General features: G+C 42.4%; 2 protein-coding genes across 2 annotated transcripts; one reads left to right on the top strand and one right to left on the bottom strand.

Moving 5' to 3' along the window:
• The first annotated feature begins 1102 nt into the window (after positions 1-1102).
• Positions 1103-10710, top strand: LOC121571321 (cerebellin-1). The gene is made up of 4 exons (XM_041882726.2): positions 1103-1209; positions 2029-2779; positions 2990-3109; positions 10181-10710. Exons 2-4 carry the CDS (start codon positions 2462-2464, stop codon positions 10376-10378), a joined length of 636 nt encoding a protein of 211 aa, XP_041738660.1. The 5' UTR covers positions 1103-1209; positions 2029-2461; the 3' UTR covers positions 10379-10710.
• A 2282-nt stretch (positions 10711-12992) lies between these two features.
• On the bottom strand, positions 12993-18930 carry LOC123491478 (receptor-interacting serine/threonine-protein kinase 3-like). The gene is made up of 5 exons (XM_045222277.1): positions 18819-18930; positions 18366-18554; positions 18004-18132; positions 13288-13474; positions 12993-13090 (listed from the first exon to the last, which is right to left on the bottom strand). Exons 1-5 carry the CDS (start codon positions 18870-18872, stop codon positions 12993-12995), a joined length of 657 nt encoding a protein of 218 aa, XP_045078212.1. The 5' UTR covers positions 18873-18930.
• Positions 18931-20081: the final 1151 nt, after the last annotated feature.

The following is a 20081-nucleotide window of genomic DNA, read 5'->3' as shown; positions in this document are numbered from 1 at the left end:
TCCCATCTATGTTGTTGTTTGGGACAATGTGAGTTTTCACAGAGCCCTCCAGGTTAGAGAGTGGTACAATATGAACCAAGGTTTTATCAATCTTTGCCTTCCACCGTACTCCCCTTTTCTAAACCCCATTGAGGAATTCTTCTCCTCATGGCGGTGGAAGGTATATGAACGCCAACCTTACACCAGGGTAAATCTCCTGCAAGCCATGGGACTTGCCTGTGGTGACATAGGTGTGGAGGCATGCCAAGCCTGGATACGGCATGCCAGGGGTTTTTTTCCCCGTTGCCTGGCCAGACAAAATGTGGCCTGTGATGTGGATGAAGTCCTGTGGCCTGACCCAGTACGGAGACATGATGCTGTGGCTGAGTAATGCACTTATTTGTATATTTTTGTACTTTATTTTTACATGGGCTTACTGTACACAAGTGGCAAACGCATAAGATTTCTGTTTGTTTTTACAAGTGCTACATGTAAATGCACAAGATTTCTGTTTTGTCTTTTTGTACAAGTGCTAAATGCACAGTTTTTTTTTGTTTTGCAACATGCATTTAGCCTACAGTGAACAATAAACATTTATTTCTCCAGCTTCATGTCCTGAGCATTGTGTTTTCTATTTTTCTACGTAGTGTTTAGTGACTGTTCAGTAGTGTTTTTAATTTTGATTGACTCGGGGCACGATTTGACAACATAGTTCAGTTTTGAGCACAGATTGAACTGTTTTGAGGTGAAAGTTTGGTTTTGCAAGAAGAGTCTGAGGTTTTGTGAATGTAGCTTGAAAATTGGGTTTTGTGTTCACAGTTAAGAGAAAAGGAGAGCAGCTTTCAAGAAATGTGTCTTAGCAATCGAGAAAAACTGTAAGGGAGTGGAAAAGGATAGAGAGTAGAAAGGGAGGATCTGAGATGATGGAGAGAAGAGGAAGGAGTGTGGAACAGGTAGGCGGTTGTGGGCGAGAGAAAACAGACGATTTATGATGCTTGTGATATGATTAAACGTCTGTTTGAACACAGGGGTTCCCTGACAGAGAGAGAGGGGAAGCGAGAGGGAGAGAGAAAAAGAGAGGGAGTGAGAAGGAGAGAGGGTGGGATGAGAGAGAGAGAGAGAGAGAGGGAGTCAGTGAAAAGAGAGAGAAAAGAGACAGAGAAAGGGGAATCTACCTCTTGGGACAGAGTAACTTTCAAGTCGATACAGGAAATATACTCATTGTAAAAGGTAAGATTTAATATTTAGTTTTTTTCACTGCTGTAAAGGTTATTATTTTTGCTGCTTTACACAAAAAAAGTAAATGTGGGATTGGTTTTTGAAAAGGGTTCAATATTGTTGTCATGTCATATTTCTGTCACTTTACTACTCTTTAATTTATGTTTTCTGTAATAATCTTTGTCAATAAAGAGAACATTTTCCACAAGGGGCAAATATAGACGTCTTGTATAAAACTGCAGATTTTGCACTGTGTGTCCTTTACCATCCACTGAGCTTAAAGGACTTTAGACTATGGGGAACAATGGGGACATTTACAGTTTCTATGTGCATTTTTGTATATGGATAAATATATGCAATTGCAAATACATGGGCGATTATGCATGCGTGCGTCTGTGTGCATGTGTGTGCGGGTGTGTGCATGCATGTGTGTGTGTAAAGGAATGTGAGGAGAGTGTGTCCTACAGATGGTAGCTCAGAAGTGATGATGCAGGCCTCTCCTCCTCCCTCTCCTCCCCCTCTCCTGCCATCCTCCTGTGACCAGCTGGCTTCAATAGCCTCAGCTCCCTCCCCCCTCCCTCTTCAAGCCAATCCATTAGATGATCCCTTCTTCTACCTCCTCCTTTCCTTCCCATCCCTGAATTCTTTCTCCATCTACACCACCCCAAGATCTAACTTTCGTTTACATTTGAGCACTACAGTCACTTTAGGCCTGCTTCAAGAGTTTGTCTAGGATACTATGATATTTTTATGTTGTATACTATAATTCTAAGACTTTAGACTGTCTTCCTCAGTGAATTGATGTCTATTCTGAATCTTTATCTTTGGCAGGGTCAAGGTTGGCCTGTGAAAATCCACCTGACCAACTCCACTGAGACTTGTATTACAAATCTGGTAACACAGGTCGGGAACCTGGACAAACTTGGCCGTACCTGCAGGAGGTTTGGGTCGTGGCCCAAGTGATCGGGCGTACACCATTCACCATTCAGATTCAGTGGGTTTGGATCAATTGACCCTCTGGGATTCAACCTTTTCAGAACCAACTAAAGATTCCGGAAGGATTTAAACTGTGATCTAGCTGATTCCTGTGTGGTTGAGACAAGACTGAAAAGACAGACATTGGTTTACTGAAATTTGTCATGTATTCACAAAGGATTGTTTCTTTCTACTGAAACTGTGTGGGAAACTGACATTTCCAACTGTGTCAAAACTGAAAAACCAACATCCAAAAAACACCCAAGACCTCACAACCATTTGAGACAATATGCCTCGCCTTCCTCTTCCTTGTTCATCTTTGCCCCGCCCCAAAATGACACCTAACCCCGCCCTTCTCCTTGGACTAATTATTCTCCTCCAATGGGGTCCCCTGGGGGCCAGAGCTCAGAATGACACTGAGCCAATCGTGTTGGAGGGGAAGTGTCTGGTGGTTTGTGACTCCACTCCCTCGTCGGAACCGTCGGGTAACGCGTTGGGGATGTCGGTGCGGTCGGGGACCGGTCGAGTGGCGTTCTCTGCCGTCAGGAACACTAACCACGAACCCTCTGAGATGAGCAACCGTACCATGACCATCTACTTTGACCAGGTTAGTGAGACCATACCATGACCATCCAGCATGACTGAATAACTGTGGTCAACCTTTACATGATAAAGAAGTCAACTTTTGTCAACTTTTATCAACTTTTTATCTCTCCCTCTCCATCTCTCCCCTCTCTTTCTCCCTCTCTGTCCCCCACCTCTATATATTTCTCTCCCTCTCTCTCCCCCCAACTCTCTCTCTCCATCTCTCTCTCAGATCCTGGTGAATGTGGGCAGCCATTTTGACCCAGCACGCAGCATCTTCGTGGCTCCCAGAAAAGGAGTCTTCAGTTTCTGCTTCCATGTGGTCAAAGTATACAACCGACAGACAATACAGGTAGGGGATTACAGCAAATGTATGTATATTATCTCTCTCTCCCTTCCAGTGGAGGCTCATCAGAGGAGGAAGGGGAGGACCATAGCATAACATAAAAAAGTTAGATAAAACTATACTAAATATATTCACGTCACAAATTAACTGATTAAAACACACTGTTTTATAATGAAGGTCTACAGTAGCCTCAACAGCACTCTCTGGGAAGCACCATGGTATAGCCGGAGGACAACTATTTTCCGTCCTCCTCTGGGTACATTGACTTCAATACAAAACCTAGGAGGCTCATGGTTCTCACCCCCTTTCATAGACGTACAGAGTAATTATGGCGTCTTCCGGAGGACGTCCTCCAACCTATCAGAACTCTTGCTGCATGAACTGACGTTGTCCACCGAATCAAAGGATCAGAGAATGAATCTAGTACTGAAAGCATAAGCTACAGCTAGCTAGCGATGCAGTGCATAAAACGTGGTGAGTAGTTGACTCAAAGAGAGAGAAAGACAATAGTTTAACAGTTTTGAACAAATTATTTTCTTCAAAAATTAAGGAGAAGCAGCAGAGAGAGAGAGAGAGAGAGAGAGAGAGAGAGAGAGAGAGAGAGAGAGAGAGAGAGATTTTGTTGTCTTTTTTTCACTTTCACTTACTTAGCTAGCTAATGCAGCTAGCTAATTTAGCCTACTCAAACGCTCGGCTCAAAGAGAGAGGAATGCTATTGATGTTAGGTAGCTGGCTAAGGATGTCCAACACTGGAACTCTTCCAAGTCAAGGTAAGCTTTCGGTTTTATTAATTTATTGCCACTGATTTATCAGGTTTACCTGCACGTTAGTTCTAGTAGCTATATTGACTATGTTAGCTAATATGATGACATTGACAACGATGTAGGCTGTGTGTAGCGGTTAGTGGTTATGCTATGAAAGTTTGGCTTGGAAAGGATTTTTCGCCTGGTCACAAACAGCTGTTGTGTTGTGCACTGAAATCCACAAGCGAAGGGAAAAGGTGAGAGGAGGAGAGCGCATAGATGCGAGAAATAATTATACAATGAGCAAAGTGACGATGCTGTTTGTATGTGGGTGTTATGAAAGTGAACTGTGTGTGCGGGTGATCAGGGGTGCATTCATTCTGCCAATTCAGTTTTTAAAAAACGTATCCAAAACGGAAGCAAATGAAACAAAACGGGGATAAACCTACCAGCTAGATGCAGTGTGCAAGGCTGTATTGAACGTGTCACTGTCTGTCTCCTTGATTACTCAAATCAAATCAAATTTTGTTGGCCACATGCGCCGAATACAACAGGTGTAGATGTTACAGTGAAATGCTTACTTACAACCCTTAACCAACAATGCATTTATTTTTAATAAAAAAGTTAAATAAAACAACAACAAAAAAAGTGTTGAGAAAAAAAGAGCATTAGTAGTTGAAGTCGGAAGTTTACATACACCTTAGCCAAATACATTTAAACTCAGTTTTTCACAATTCCTGACATTTAATCCTAGTAAAAATGCCCTGTCTTAGGTCAGTTAGGATCACCACTTTATTTAAAGAATGTGAAATGTCAGAATAATAGTAGAGAGAACGATTTATTTCAGCTTTTATTTCTTTCATCACATTCCCAGTGGGTCAGAAGTTTACATACGCTCAATTAGTATTTGGTAGCATTGCCTTTAAATTGTTTAACTTGGGTCAAACATTTCGGGTAGCCTTCCACAAGCTTCCCACAATAAGTTGGGTGAATTTTGGCCCATTCCTCCTGACAGAGCTGGTGTAACTGAGTCAGGTTTGTAGGCCTCCTTGCTCGCACTCGCTTTTTCAGTTCTGCCCACAAATGTTCTATAGGATTGAGGTCAGAGCTTTGTGATGGCCTCTCCAATACCTTGACTTTGTTGTCCTTAAGCCATTTTGCCACAACTTCGGAAGTATGCTTGGGGTCATTGTCCATTTGGAAGACCCATTTGCGACCAAGCTTTAACTTCCTGACTGATGTCTTGAGATGTTTCTTCAATATATCCACATAATTGTCCTTCCTCATGATGCCATCTATTTTGTGAAGTGCACCAGTACCTCCTGCATGCAAGCACCCCCACAGCATGATGCTGCCACCTCCGTGCTTCACGGTTGGGATGGTGTTCTTCGGCTTGCAAGTTACCCCCTTTTTCCTCCAAAAATAACGATGGTCATTATGGCCAAACAGTTCTATTTTTGTTTCATCAGACCAGAGGACATTTCTCCAAAAAGTACGATATTTTTTGGAGCAGTTGCTTCTTCCTTGCTGAGCGGCCTTTCAGGTTATGTCGATATAGGACTCGTTTAACTGTGGATATAGATACTTTTGTACCTGTTTCCTCCAGCATCTTCACAAGGTCCTTTGCTGTTGTTCTGGGATTGATTTGCACTTTCACACCAAAGTACGTTCATCTCTAGGAGACAGAACACGTCTCCTTCCTGAGCGGTATGACGGCTGCGTGGTCCCATGGTGTTTATACTTGTGTACTATTGTTTGTACAGATGAACGTGGTACCTTCATGCGTTTGGAAATTGCTCCCAAGGATGAACTAGACTTGTGGAGGTCTACCATTTATTTTCGGAGGTCTTGGCTGATTTATTTTGATTTTCCCATAATATCAAGCAAAGAGGCACTGAGTTTGAAGGTAGGCCTTGAAATACATCCACAGGTACACCTCCAATTGACTCAAATGATGTCAATTAGCCTATCAGAAGTTTCTAAAGCCATGACATCATTTTCTGGAATATTCCAAGCTGTTTAAAGGCACAGTCAACTTAGTGTATGTAAACTTCTGACCCACTGGAATTGTGATACACTGAATTATAAGTGAAATAATGTAAACAATTGTTGGGAAAATTACTTGTGTCATGCACAAAGTAGATGTCCTAACCGACTTGCCAAAACTATAGTTTGTTAACAAGAAATGTGTGGAGTGGTTGAAAAACGTGTTTTAATGACTCCAACCTAAGTGTATGTAAACTTCCGACTTCAACTGTATACAGGGGGGTACCGATGCAGAGTCAATGTGCGGGGGCACCGGCTAGTTGAGGTAGTTGAGGTAATATGTACATGTGGGTAGAGTTAAAGTGACTATGCATAAATAATTAACAGAGTAGCAGCAGCGTAAAAAGATGGGGTGGGGGGCGGCAGTGCAAATAGTTTGGGTAGCCATGATTAGCTGTTCAGGAGTCTTATGGCTTGTGGGTAGAAGCTGTTGAGAAGTCTTTTGGACCTAGACTTGGCACTCCGGTACCGCTTGCCGTGCGGTAGCAGAGAGAACAGTCTATGACTAGGGTGGCTGGAGTCTTTGACAATTTTGAGGGCCTTCCTCTGACACCGCCTGGTATAGAGGTCCTGGATGGCAGGAAGCTTGGCCCCAGTGATGTACTGGGCCATACGCACTACCCTCTGTAGTGCCTTGCAGTCGGAGGCAGAGCAGTTGCCATACCAGGCGTTGATGCAACCAGTCAGGATGCTCTCGATGGTGCAGCTGTAGAATATTTTCAGTCTCCTGAGGGGGAATAGGCTTTGTCGTGCCCTCTTCACGACTGTCTTGGTGTGTTTGGACCATGATAGTTCGTTGGTGATGTGGACACCAAGGAACTTGAAGCTCTCAACCTGTTCCACTACAGCCCCGTCGATGAGAATGGGGACGTGCTCAGTCCTCTTTTTTTTCCCTGTAGTCCACAATCATCTCCTTTGTCTTGGTCACGTTGAGGGAGAGGTTGTTATCCTGGCACCACACGGCCAGGTCTATGACCTCCTCCCTATAGGCTGTCTCATCGTTGTCAGTGATCAGGCCTACCACTGTTGTGTCGTCGGCAAACTTAATGATGGTGTTGTAGTCGTGCCTGGCCATGCAGTCATGGGTGAACAGGGAGTACAGGAGGGGACTGAGCACGCACCCCTGAGGGGCCCCCATGTTGAGGATCAGTGTGGCAGATGTGTTGTTCCCTACCCTTACCACCTGGGGGAGGCCGGTCAGGAAGTCCAGGATCCAGTTGCAGAGGGAGGTGTTTAGTCCAAGGATCCTTAGCTCCAATTTGTCTCTCGACACCTACAGTGCCTTCAGAAAGTCTTCACACCACTTTACTTTTTCCACATTTTGTTGTGTTACAACCTGAATTTGAAATGTATTAAATTTAGATTTTGTGTCACTTGCCTACACACAATATCCCATAATGTCAAAGTGGAATTAGGTTTTTCAAATTTTTACAAATTAATTCAAACTTAAAAGTTGAAATGTCTTGAGTCAAGAAGTATTCAACCCATTTGTTAGGGCAAGCCTAAATAAGTTCAGGAGTAAACGTTTTCTTAACAAGTCACATAATAAGTTGCATGGACTCACTCTGTTTGCAATAATAATGTTTAATGTTTAATAATGTTGATTTTTGAATAACTACCGACTACTGTACCCCAACACATACAATCTATTGGTAGATAGGTAAAAAATGAAAAAAGTAGATATTGAATATCCCTTTGAGCATGGTGAAGTTATTAATTACACTTTGGATGGTGTAACAATACACCCAGTCACTACAAAGATACAGGCGTCCTTCCTAACTCAGCAGCTGGAGAGGTAGGAAACCGCTCAGGGATTTCACCATGAGGCCAATGGTGACTTTAAAACAGTTAAGAGTTTATTGGCTGTGATAGGCTAAAACTTTCTGAATACAAAATATTATGTTTGGGGACAATCCAATACAACACATTACTGAGTACCACTCTCCATATTTTCAAGCATGGTGGTGGCTGCATCATGTTATAGGTATGCTTGTCATCGTTAAGGACTGGGGTGTTTTCAGGATTTAAAAAAAAACGGTTAAGCACAGGCAAAATCCTAGAGGAAAACCTGGTTCAGTCTGCTTTTCACCAGACACTGGGAGATGAATTCACCTTTCAGCAGGACAATAATCTTAAACACAAGGCCAAATCTACACTGGAGTTGCTTACCAAGATGACATTAAATGTTCCTTAGTGGCCGAGTTACAGTTTTGACTTAAATCTATTTGAAAAACTATGGCAAGACCTGAAAATCGTTGTCTAGCAATGATCAACAACCAATTTGACAGAGCTTGAAGAATTTAGAAAATAAGAATGGGAAAATGTTGTACAATCCAGGTGTATAAATCTCTTAGAGACTTACCCAGAAAGACTCACAGCTGTAATCGCTGCCAAAGGTGATTCTACAGAGTATTGACTCAGGTGTGTGAATACTTATGTAAGTTAGATATTTCTGTATTGAATTTTCTATAGATTTGCAAACATTTCTTAAAACAAGTTTTCACTTTCATTATGGGTAGATGGGTGAGAAATAAAATCTATTTAATCCATTTTAAATTCAGGCTGTAACACAACAAAATATGGAATAAGTCCAGGGGTATAAATACTTTCTGAAGGCACTGTACGTTGTAAACTTTAATTCGTAGGCTAGGTTGTAGCAACCTCATGATGGGTATAGGAAAAATGTGAGTATCTTAAACGCACTGGTGTAAAGTACTTAAGTAAAAATACTTAAGTACTACTTAAGTAGTTTTTTGGGGTATCTCTACTTTCCTATTTATATTTTTGACAACTTTTACTTTACTACATTCCTAAAGAAAATGATGTACTTTTTACTCCATACATTTTCCCTGACACCCAAAAGTACATTTTGAATGCTTAGCAGGACAGGAAAATGGTCTAATTCACACACTTATCAAGAGAACATCTCTGGTCATCCCTACTGCCTCTGATCTGGCGGACTCACTATACACATGTTTTGATTGTAAATTATGTGTGAGTGTTGGAGCATGCCACTGGCTATCTGTAAAAAAAATGTAAAACAAGAAAAGGGTTCCATCTTGTTTGCTTAATATAAGAAATTTGAAATGATTATACTTTTACTTTTCATACTTAAGTATATTTGAGCAATTACATTTACTTTTGATACTTAAGTATATTTAAAACCAAATACATTTAGACTTTTACTCAAGTATTATTTTACTGGGTGACTTTCACTTTTACTTGAGTCATTTTCTATTAAGGTAAATTGAAAATTGGGTACTTTTTCCACCACTGCTTCAACAGCACCGACCTCATTTCTCTCTCTCTCTCTCTCTCTCTCTCTCTCTCTCTCTCTCTCTCTCTCTCTCTCTCTCTCTCTCTCTCTCTCTCTCTCTCTCTCTCTCTCTCTCTCTCTCTCACCTCTCTCTCTCTCTCTCTCACCTCTCTCTCTCTCACCTCTCTCTCTCTCTCTCTCTCTCTCTCTCTCTCTCTCTCTCTCTCTCTCTTCAGAGTGATTTGGGATCTCTGCTTTTACCGGTGATCAGGACATAAAGCCTTGTTCACACTGCAGGCCTTAATGCTCAAATCTGTTTTGGAATACTGACTGTCCAAACAGCAAGTTACAAGTGATCAAATCGGATTTGTGTGTGTTCAGACACCAGTAATTTACTGACATGGCTACGCTAGTAACAAGGTGTGTGTGCGCAGTGTTTTAGGCTGATTGGTGGTGGTGCTCGCGCTTCCTATAACTCAGAAGTTATGCAGCAAGCTAAGGTGACAAGAATGCCTGCCATGGAAGTTTCCCAGTTGCTTTAAATGTTCAAAATCATAGTGTAAGAACACTTTTAAAGCCTCAACGGATAAGATTATTCAACTTTAAAAAATAGTCATTTTTAGCAAGCCACAGTAGTCAACTAGCAGGCTAGGTAGCCGTTTAGCTTTCTAGCACATTCACTAATTTGTTTGTAAATAATTAACAAGCTAGTTAGCTACCACATGTTCTTGTCAAACTGTCAACAGAGTAGCTAGCAAGCAAGAAGATATGCCAAATAAGAGGCAAATAAATCAGATTTGTCGCATGGCCAGGAATCAGATTTGTATTGGACTTCAAACCACCTACGAAGGTGGTTTGAAATGTGGCTTTAAATATCCGATTCCATGTGCTTTTTGGCTGTTCCGACTGCAGGAAAATATTTGAATGCAAAATAATAGGATTTGAGTCACTTCAAACTGCAAATGTGAACAACGTTTTACTCTCTCTCTCCCTACCTCCCACCCCCCCTTTGCCTCTGTCCCTCTCTCTCAGGTGAGTCTGGTATTGAACGGGCACCCAGTGATTTCAGCATTTGCCGGGGACCAGGACGTGACCAGGGAAGCAGCCACCAACGCTGGGTTGGTTACCATGGAGAGAGGAGACAAGGCTTATCTCAAACTGGAGAGAGGGAACCTGATGGGGGGATGGAAATACTCCACCTTCTCTGGGTTTCTGGTGTTTCCTTTGTAGAGAGGGAAGGAGGGGAGTGAGGGAGGAAGAGAAAAAGAGAGCGGGACAGGGGAAAGGCGAGCAAGGTGACACAGGGGAGACATCAAGTAAGGACAGGGTTAGGTGGAGGAGAAGTGTGTATGTATGAGAGTTAGTTTACAGCTCGCTTTGTATCCGAAAATCCTGAATGTTACGATTTTGGAATGCACTTCTACGTACACTGCTCCATTATTTAAATGATACTGTAGTGTGTACAGTTTCTGCTTGAGTGTTCATGTATTATGTGTTGGCTTTTGTTGTCTGCATGCAAATAATTGTACGTGCTAATAAAAAAAAGTTGGTCATACAGTAAATACAGGATTTTCTTCAAAGTGAGTGTCACTAGCTGAAACAACTGCTCCTCCTTTCTGCTGTCGCCAAACATGTATTATAGAAGTTGACCTTATCCACAGATCTAGGATCAGATTGCACTACCCCAAATCCTAAACTCAATCATAAAGGAGATTAAATTAAATCTGACCCTGTATCAGTATTATAGAAGTTGACCTTAAGCGCAGATCAAGGATCAGATTCTATACTCCCTATCCTAACCTAAACTATTAGGGAGAAAATCTGACCCTAAATCAGATTAGGGGAAACTTTCATCTTCTCCAAGCTGTGCATCTGTTAGTCCTGTAAATAGCGCAGCCACCCTCAACGCCCCGAGAGGAGGATTCTGGGTAAGGGCTCATGCGGCTCGTCCTGGCGGATCCGGTGACAGATGGGAGTTTTGGCGAGGGCCGTGTGTGTGTGTGTGTGTGTTGCCAGGAACCTGTGGCGTTCACACCGTACACTGTCACAACCAATTTGTCTCGCTGCTCGAATACACAGCGGAGGTATGTTATAAGCACATAGGAGTGCTTTGTTCGTTCTTCATAGACGTGTGTGTGTGGGTGTGTGTTACCACAGGAGGGTGTAATGGAGGCATGTGTAAGCACATATAGGAGTGAGTGATTATAGAACTGTGGTACTATAAAGCTTAATATGTACAGATACACATCCCTGTGTTACTGTATGTGCTTTATGTATGTATTTGGACAGTGAAGCTAACATTTTAATTTGACTCTATACTCCAGGATTTTGGATTTGATATCAAATGTTTCATATGAGGTGACAGTACAGAATGTCACCTTTTATTTGGGGGTATTTTCAGACATATCTGATTTACCGTTTAATAAAAATGAAAATAAAATAATACATTTAGTTTGTATAGCACATTTCATTACAAAGTAATTTTTATAGCTCTACTGAGGGAAAAATATATAAATTATATACAATAAAAACAACATACATTTAGAATTAAGGCAGGTAAAATAGCAATAGTGGGCTAGGTGCTAAATACATTTTAGATTGGGAAATGGACTATAAAAAAGGCAGTCTGTAGAAGTGGGTTTTAAGGCCTGTTTTAAAAGTTCAGAGAGCATTTCATAGGCTAGGGTCAAGGGAGCAGAAGGCTCGTTCCCCCATAGTTCAGAGACATGTCTTGGAGACTTGAAGCGCATTGCCATAGTCGATCCGAGAGAAGATGAAGGCGGGGGATGAGTTTCTCTGTTTTTAAGATGGAAAATTATGTTTTACATATTTGTTTTATGTGGGCATCGAAGGACAGAGAAGGGTTAAACTTGACTCCTAGGTTGGAGATGACAGAGGACAGATGGATGGCCTAGCCGTTGATTGTAGGGCAGATGTTTCCGCCACTGGTGACCTGCTTAGGTGTCCCAATAAGCATACCCTCAGTCTTGCTACTGTTCAACTGGAGGAAGTTCTCTTTCATCCATGCCCTGATGTCCTCTGGGCAGCTGCTGAGTTTTTCTAGGGCAGAGATTTTGTCCGGTTTGGTGTTAATGTAGACCAGCATAGTAGTGGAAGTTGATGTTATAATCTTTGAGGATTTGGCCGAGGGGGAGCATGTAAATAAAAAACAGGATAGGCCCCAGCACTGACCCCTGTAGGACGCACCATGTGACTGCAGACTCCACTGATCTGGACTTCCTATTGGAGAGATAGGAGGAGAACCAGTTCAGAGCTGTTCCAGAGACAGAAGTGTGCTCTGAGACGCCACAGGAGGATGATGTGGTCTACAGTGTCAAAAGCAGCACTGAGATCTAAGAGGAGGAGGAGGATGCTGGGATATCCAAAATCAGCAGCCATCAGTAGGTCGTTGGTAACGTTAACCAGAGCTGTTTCGGTGCTGTGCAAAGGCCGGAAGCCAGACTGGAAAACCTTGTACAACTGATTAGATGACAGATGCGATTGAAGCTGATTTGCAACCACTTTCTCCAGTACATTTGATAGGAAGGGGAGGATGGAGATGGGCCTGTAGTTGGATAGGATGTCCTGGTCAAGGTTGAGTTTCTTCAGTAAGGGGGTGACTGCAGCTGTTTTGAAGATCGATGGTACCTCTCAGGGACAGCAGGGACTTGTTGATCAGGGTGGTGACAAACATAAGCATGCTAGATGAACAGGTTTTGAGTAGGCATGTGGGATAGGGTCAAGGTAACAAGTGATGGCCTTCATTTGAGGGATTATTGACTGCACAGCTCCAGATGTGACTTCTGTAAAGTTGCTGAAGGGAGGGGCAGTCTGGGTTGGAGGCTCAGGTGCAGGTCGTCTTAGAGGCCGTGATGTTTGTTCTGATGGTGTCCATTTTTGTCATGAAGAAATCTGAGACGCGATTGCACTGCTCAGATGAGGCTGCAGGAGAGCATGAGTTTGCAGGGTTGAAAAGGTGGTTGATGGTAGAGAACAGGGTTCTGGGGTTAACTTTGTTATTGTCAATCCTGGCAGAGTAGAAGGCTGATCGTGCTGCTTTTAAGGCACCAGAGTAGCTTGTCTGGTGGTTTTATAGGCCAGTATGAGGCCATCCTTCCTCCAATGTCTCTCAAGCTTACAGCCATGAGTCTTCATTCTGCGCAGTTCATCAGTGAACCAAGGAGACGAGCGTTGGAATGTTACTTCACATGTTTTTTCAGGGGCAAGGATGTTCAGGGTTTTACTCAGAGTGCTGTTATACAGATTGACCATGTCATCAAGGGCCAGCTTACTGCAGTCAGACGCAAAGGTGGGCTTGATGTGTTCCTGAAAGAGGGACGGGTTAAGTTTCCTCAGGTGGCAGAATGTAATGGTCTTCTTTGGGCAGTGGAGAGGAGTTGGAGCAGTCACAGACAGTGTCACAGCCTTGTGGTCAGGCTGCACACCTTTTCAATGTATTTGAATTCAGGTTGAGCTGCTTCATTAAGATGGTAAAAGTCACCCTCTCTGTGCCATGTTTCAGTGAGGCATATCATGTCAAAGTCATTGTCAGAGATAAACTCATTCAGAAGAGGAGACTTGTTCGTTATGGATTGTAGATTGTGGAGTGCAAAATGTGTGGAGGCATTGGTCGAAAATGAAATTAAAACAAGAAAGCACTTTATATATCTAGTTTCCCCATTTGAAGATGACATACAGTCGGTCAGTCATAATTATAGGCACCCTTGATAAAGATGAGCAAAAAAGACTGTATAAAATAAATAATAACCTATATTGCATGCTCAATATTTTGTGAAAATTACATTATTTTATAGTAATACAATTGCTCAGAAAAATAGATTTTGAGTTATTCACTGCGTTAGAACACTGATGTTCTAGCAGTGTCTGAATCCTGGCATAGGAAGGCCACCAACAACATTTTCCATCTAGATAGAACTGCCAAAGGGGGCGGAGTTGCAATCTACTGTAGAGATAGCCTGCAGAGCTCTATCATACTATCCAGGTCTGTGCCCAAACAGTTTGAGCTTCTACTTCTAAAAATCCACCTTTCCAGAAATAAGTCTCTCACTGTTGCCGCTTACTACAGACCCCCCTCAGCCCCCAGCTGTGCCCTGGACACCATATGTGAATTGATTGCCCCCCATCTATCCTCAGAGTTCGTACTGCTTGGTGACCTAAACTGGGATATGCTTAACACCACGGCCATCCTACAATCTAAACTAGATGCCCTCAATCTCACACAAATTATCAAGGAACCTACCAGGTACAACCCTAAATCCGTAAACATGGGCACCCTCATAGATATCATTTATAAATTAAATTTAAATTTAAATTTATATCATCCTGACTAATTTACCCTCTAAATATACCTCTGCTGTCTTCAACCAGGATCTCAGAGATCACTGCCTCATTGCCTGCGTACGTAATGGGTCCATGGTCAAACGACCACCACTCATCACTGTCAAACGCTCCCTAAATCACTTCAGCGAGCAGGCCTTTCTAATTGACCTGGCCCGGGTATCCTGGATGGATATTGACCTCATTCCGTCAGTAGAGGATGCCTGGTTGTTCTTTAAAAGTGCTTTCCTCTCCATCTTATATAAGCATGCCCCATTCAAAAAATTATTATATGCTAGGGAGGAGCTGCCTGCCCAATATGCTGTATTTGATTGGAATATGAAATATCATTGTCTTTTCTATGTATCTATGTCTTGGATATATTTATTTGCTTTAACAATTCAAGTGTTTTTAAAACATGCTTTATGTTTTATAAATTGTCATTTCAGTAGTGTATCAAATACTTGTTCTCCCCACTATATATATATATATATATATACACATTTACATTTTATCTTTACGTCATTTAGCAGACGCTCTTATCCAGAGCGACTTACAGTTAGTGCATACATTATTTATTTTTTATACTGGCCCCCCGTGGGTATCAAACCCACAACCCTGGCGTTGCAAACGCCATGCTCTACCAACTGAGCTACATCCCTGCCGGCCATTCCCTCCCCTACCCTGGATGACGCTGGGCCAATTGTGCGCCGCCCCATGGGTCTCCCGGTCACGGCCGGCTACGACAGAGCCTGGATTCGAACCAGGATCTCTAGTGGCACAGCTAGCACTGCGATGCAGCACTGCGCCACTCGGGAGACATATACATACAGGTAAAAGTCAGTAAATTAGAATATTTTGAAAAACTTGATTTATTTCAGTAATTGCATTCAAAAGGTGTAACTTGTACATTATATTTATTCATTGCACACAGACTGATGCATTCAAATGTTTATTTCATTTAATTTTGATGATTTGAAGTGGCAACAAATGAAAATCCAAAATTCCGTGTGTCACAAAATTAGAATATTACTTAAGGCTAATACAAAAAAGGGATTTTTTAGAAATGTTGGCCAACTGAAAAGTATGAAAATGAAAAATATGAGCATGTACAATACTCAATACTTGGTTGGAGCTCCTTTTGCCTCAATTACTGCATTAATGCGGCGTGGCATGGAGTCGATGAGTTTCTGGCACTGCTCAGGTGTTATGAGAGCCCAGGTTGCTCTGATAGTGGCCTTCAACTCTTCTGCGTTGTTGGGTCTGGCATTCTGCATCTTCCTTTTCACAATACCCCCACAGATTTTCTATGGGGCTAAGGTCAGGGGAGTTGGCTGGCCAATTTAGAACAGAAATACCATGGTCCGTAAACCAGGCACGGGTAGATTTTGCGCTGTGTGCAGGCGCCAAGTCCTGTTGGAACCTGAAATCTCCATCTCCATAGAGCAGGTCAGCAGCAGGAAGCATGAAGTGCTCTAAAACTTGCTGGTAGACGGCTGCGTTGACTCCTGGATCTCAGGAAACAGAGTGGACCGACACCAGCAGATGACATGGCACCCCAAACCATCACTGATGGTGGAAACTTTACACTAGACTTCAGGCAACGTGGATCCTGTGCCTCTCCTGTCTTCCTCCAGACTCTGGGACCTCGATTTCCAAAGGAAATGCAAAATTTGCTTTCGCCAGAAAACATGACTTTAGACCACTCAGCAGCAGTCCAGCTCTTTTTTTCCTTAGCCCAGGTGAGACGCTTTTCGCTGTTTCTTGGTCAACAGTGGCTTGACACGAGGTATGCGGCAGTTGAAACCCATGTCTTTCAAGCGTCTCTTGGTGGTGGATCTTGAAGCCCTGACTCCAGCAGCTGTCCACTCCTTGTGAATCTCCCCCACATTTTTGAATGGGTTTTTTTCACAATCTTGACTAGGGCGCGGTGATCCCTATCGCTTGTACACTTTTTCTGACCACAGTTTTTCCTTCCCTTTGCCTCTCTATTAATGTGTTTGGACACAGAGCTCTGAGAACAGCCAGCCTCTTCTGCAATAACCTTTTGTGTCTTTCCCTCCTTGTGCAATGTGTCGATGGTCGCCTTTTGGACAGCTGTCAAATCTGGAAGTCTTCCCCATGTTTGTGTAGGCTTCAGAACTGGACTGAGAGACCATTTAAAGCCCTTTGCAGGTGTTTTGAGTTAATCAGCTGATTAGTTTGTGGCACCAGGTGTCTTCAAAATGTATTACCCTTACGCAATATTCTAATTTTGTGACACACGGAATTTTGGATTTTCATTTGTTGCCACTTCAAATCATCAAAATTAAATGAAATAAACATTTGAATGCATCAGTCTGTGTGCAATGAATAAATATAATGTACAAGTTACACCTTTTGAATGCAATTACTGAAATAAATCAAGTTTTTCAAAATATTCTAATTTACTGACTTTTACCTGTATATACATACATACATACATACATACATACACATACATATCCTTTAAAAAATATATATATATTCCCCTTTATTACTTTCCAACTCCGCCACCCTTTCCCCACTTGGAGTAAACTAGTGAACAACAACGCCTAGGCCTCTACTTCTAGCCCATACCCACTATCTACATTTTATGGACACAGTCAATTTTACCGTAATTACATTTTGTTTGTTCTTTCTCCTGAACTTCTTCTACTCACAAGCTCTCCGATCATTTTCATGATGTCCATCCGGTTTGCTTCTATATGCCATATCTTTCTAACTGTGCTCCTTCACAAAAGCTCCCAACCTACAACCCACACACTTATTATGGACACAGCGTGCCTACATTGTTAGTTATCTTGTTATTGTTTGTTGTTAGTTGTTATTAGTCCCATCCTTCAATTCCATTCAACACATCCCATTTATCTTTTAACACCATCCATATAGGATTTCTATTTGCCATATATATTTCAACTGTACTGTGATGTCTTACAAAAGTTCTGAACCTTTCTATTCTCATTGTTTCTACAGATTGTGAATTGAAAATAAAAATGTTTGCTAATAGTATTATTATGTTATTGATCGATTGACTATGACTTTTCAGATCACCCAGTAGTGCTATCTGCAGGGTTAGCTCCAGGTAAATATTGCAATCCTTTAGCCATTCCTGGACCTGTGTCCAAAAACAAGCTACAAATGGACAGTACCAAAACAAATGAGCTAATGATTCTGTCTCTTCGCAGCAAAATCTGCAGAGCTGGGAAGATTGTATCCCCCATATAAATAACATTCTATTGGTAGCAAGAATTTTATATAATTTTATATAATAATTTAAATTGAAAGATTATATTATTTATTTTTACTATTTTCTACATTGTAGAATAATAGAGAAGACATCAAAACTATTAAATAACACATATGGAATCGTGTAGTAACCAAAAAAGTGTTAAACAAATCCCCAAAAAATATTTTACATTTGAGATTCTTTAAATAGCCACCCTTTGCCTTGATGACAGCTTTGCACACTCTTGGCATGTACAGTATCTTTCTCCTACTAGGTATCCAGTCAGTATGTCAAAAGCCACTGGTGGCATGTAACTTAATGTACCTCCTTCATTTCCTGTGTCCTTCATGGTTGCCTTGGAAAAGCTGTGGTAAACCCTTGCTAGGCCAAAGTCTGTCAGCTGGAGAGAGAGAGAGAGAGAGAGAGAGAGAGAGAGAGAGAGAGAGAGAGATTTGAGGGGAGAGGGAGACAGGAGAGGGAGGGATGTAACATCACAGTAGTATCACAATTATCATGCATTACAAATACAATAAAATGCAGATGGCTACTGATAACTATGCATATCACCCAAACCACTCTCCCCCCTGGTAGAGGCCTACTTCAGATCCAGTCACCCAAAAGACTGGGACTTGCCATGGCGTGGAGGCTGTCATCCAGCAGTACATTACTGGGCTTCAGATCCAGGTGCAGCAGGGGCGGGTGGAGGCGGTGAAGGAAGTCCATGCCCAGAGCCACCTGGTGGGCAAGGCAGAAGGACAAGGGCCAGGGTGGGGTGCCGGAGAGACGGTCCTGGAGGGCCGCCAGGGACCCCCTCTCCACAAACTGTAGAAATAATACAAATAAAGTTTACATGGAAAGAACAGAAATGCCCACACACAGACAAAACATTAAGGACATCTGCTCTTTCCATGACATAGACTGACCAGGTGAATTGAAGCTGGTCTGAGGTCAAATGTGTTCTTAATATTTTGTACACTCAGTTTATATGCTCCTGATTACCACCTTTATTGTATACATTTTGATACAGAGGATCTTATTCAGTAAGTAAGACCGTAGTAAGACTTATTTACAGTAAGTATAATTTACCTCCATGATCAGGCCCATCTGGATGGAGAGGCCGGTGCAGGATCCTGAGAACATATGGGCCCCCTCCGTGGCGCATGAGGTCTGCCTCTCTGAGCAAAGACGAGCTGGAGTTGGTGTGTGTGTCTGTGTGTGTATGTGTGTGTGTGTGTGTGGGGGGGTGTAGAAGGGGAAACAGAGACAGAAGAATTGACAGAGATAAGCAACACATCAACATGCAAACTCAACCATTTATTTTCATGCACAGTTGTGAAACAGACTAGTGTCCTGTCCAGGGGGGTGTACTTGTACATCGAGCTGCCTCACACTACAGAAACAAGAGATAGGCTCCTGCCCCTATGGGCTGTTCTGGCTCAGACAAGGCGTACTTGTCTAGGGCTTACTTACAGTTGTGAAACTTACCTGTCATCATAATGCAGCAACTTGATGGCCACATCTAACCCCCACTCTACATGTCTGGCCTTGTGGATCTGTCTAAAACCATTGACAGAGAGAAAGAGAGAGAGAGGGAGAGATAAGGAGAGAGGTAGAGAGGTAGAGAGCAAGAGCGAGAGAGAGAGAGAGAGAGAGTAAAGACAACTCTCATCTCTCAACCTCTCTGAATCCTAAAATTGTATTTTCCTTCCTACTTCCTCAATTGTAATCTACCATTCAACAGAACCGGACTTACCTATGTGGTTTTCATGTTCTTTATACAAACTGCTACTATTAAAAATCAAACACTAAATAGCAATGAAAGAGCAAAAATGACCCTTGGGTTAAAAATCTGTCATCTCATCTTTTACAAAAGTTTTATCTAATGGCGCTCCAGTTTTCTCATACGGTTCTTTCACTTCTCCTTTAAGGGAGAGAGAGAGAGAGAGAGAGAGAGAGAGAGAGAGAGAGAGAGAGAGCGAGAGAGAGAGAGAGAGAGAGAGAAAGAGAGAGAGAGAGATGATGTCACGGATCCCCGGTACTGCTGCTCATTCCGTTCACCAGCTCCGGAGGTCTACGTCACCGGCATTCTAGGCGTCACAGACCTGGTTCATTACCACCAACCCCGGACTGTCTTGTCTCATTACGCACACCTGGTTCCCATTCCCCCTGATTAGTATGTGTATATATGTGTCCTCTGTTCCCCAATGTCCTTGTCGATTATTGTCCCATGTCCGTTGGTCTCGTGAGGACATTGTATTACAATTTACATACCGAGTAATTGTGCCCTTCTTATTACGGGGCTCGTCCTGTGTATTATTTAGAGGTTTACACCTCGCTCTTTTGTTTGGG

Source organism: Coregonus clupeaformis, chromosome 8 (genome assembly GCF_020615455.1).
Source record: "Coregonus clupeaformis isolate EN_2021a chromosome 8, ASM2061545v1, whole genome shotgun sequence".
NCBI lineage: Eukaryota > Metazoa > Chordata > Actinopteri > Salmoniformes > Salmonidae > Coregonus > Coregonus clupeaformis.
This window is presented reverse-complemented; position numbering and strand designations above follow the sequence as displayed.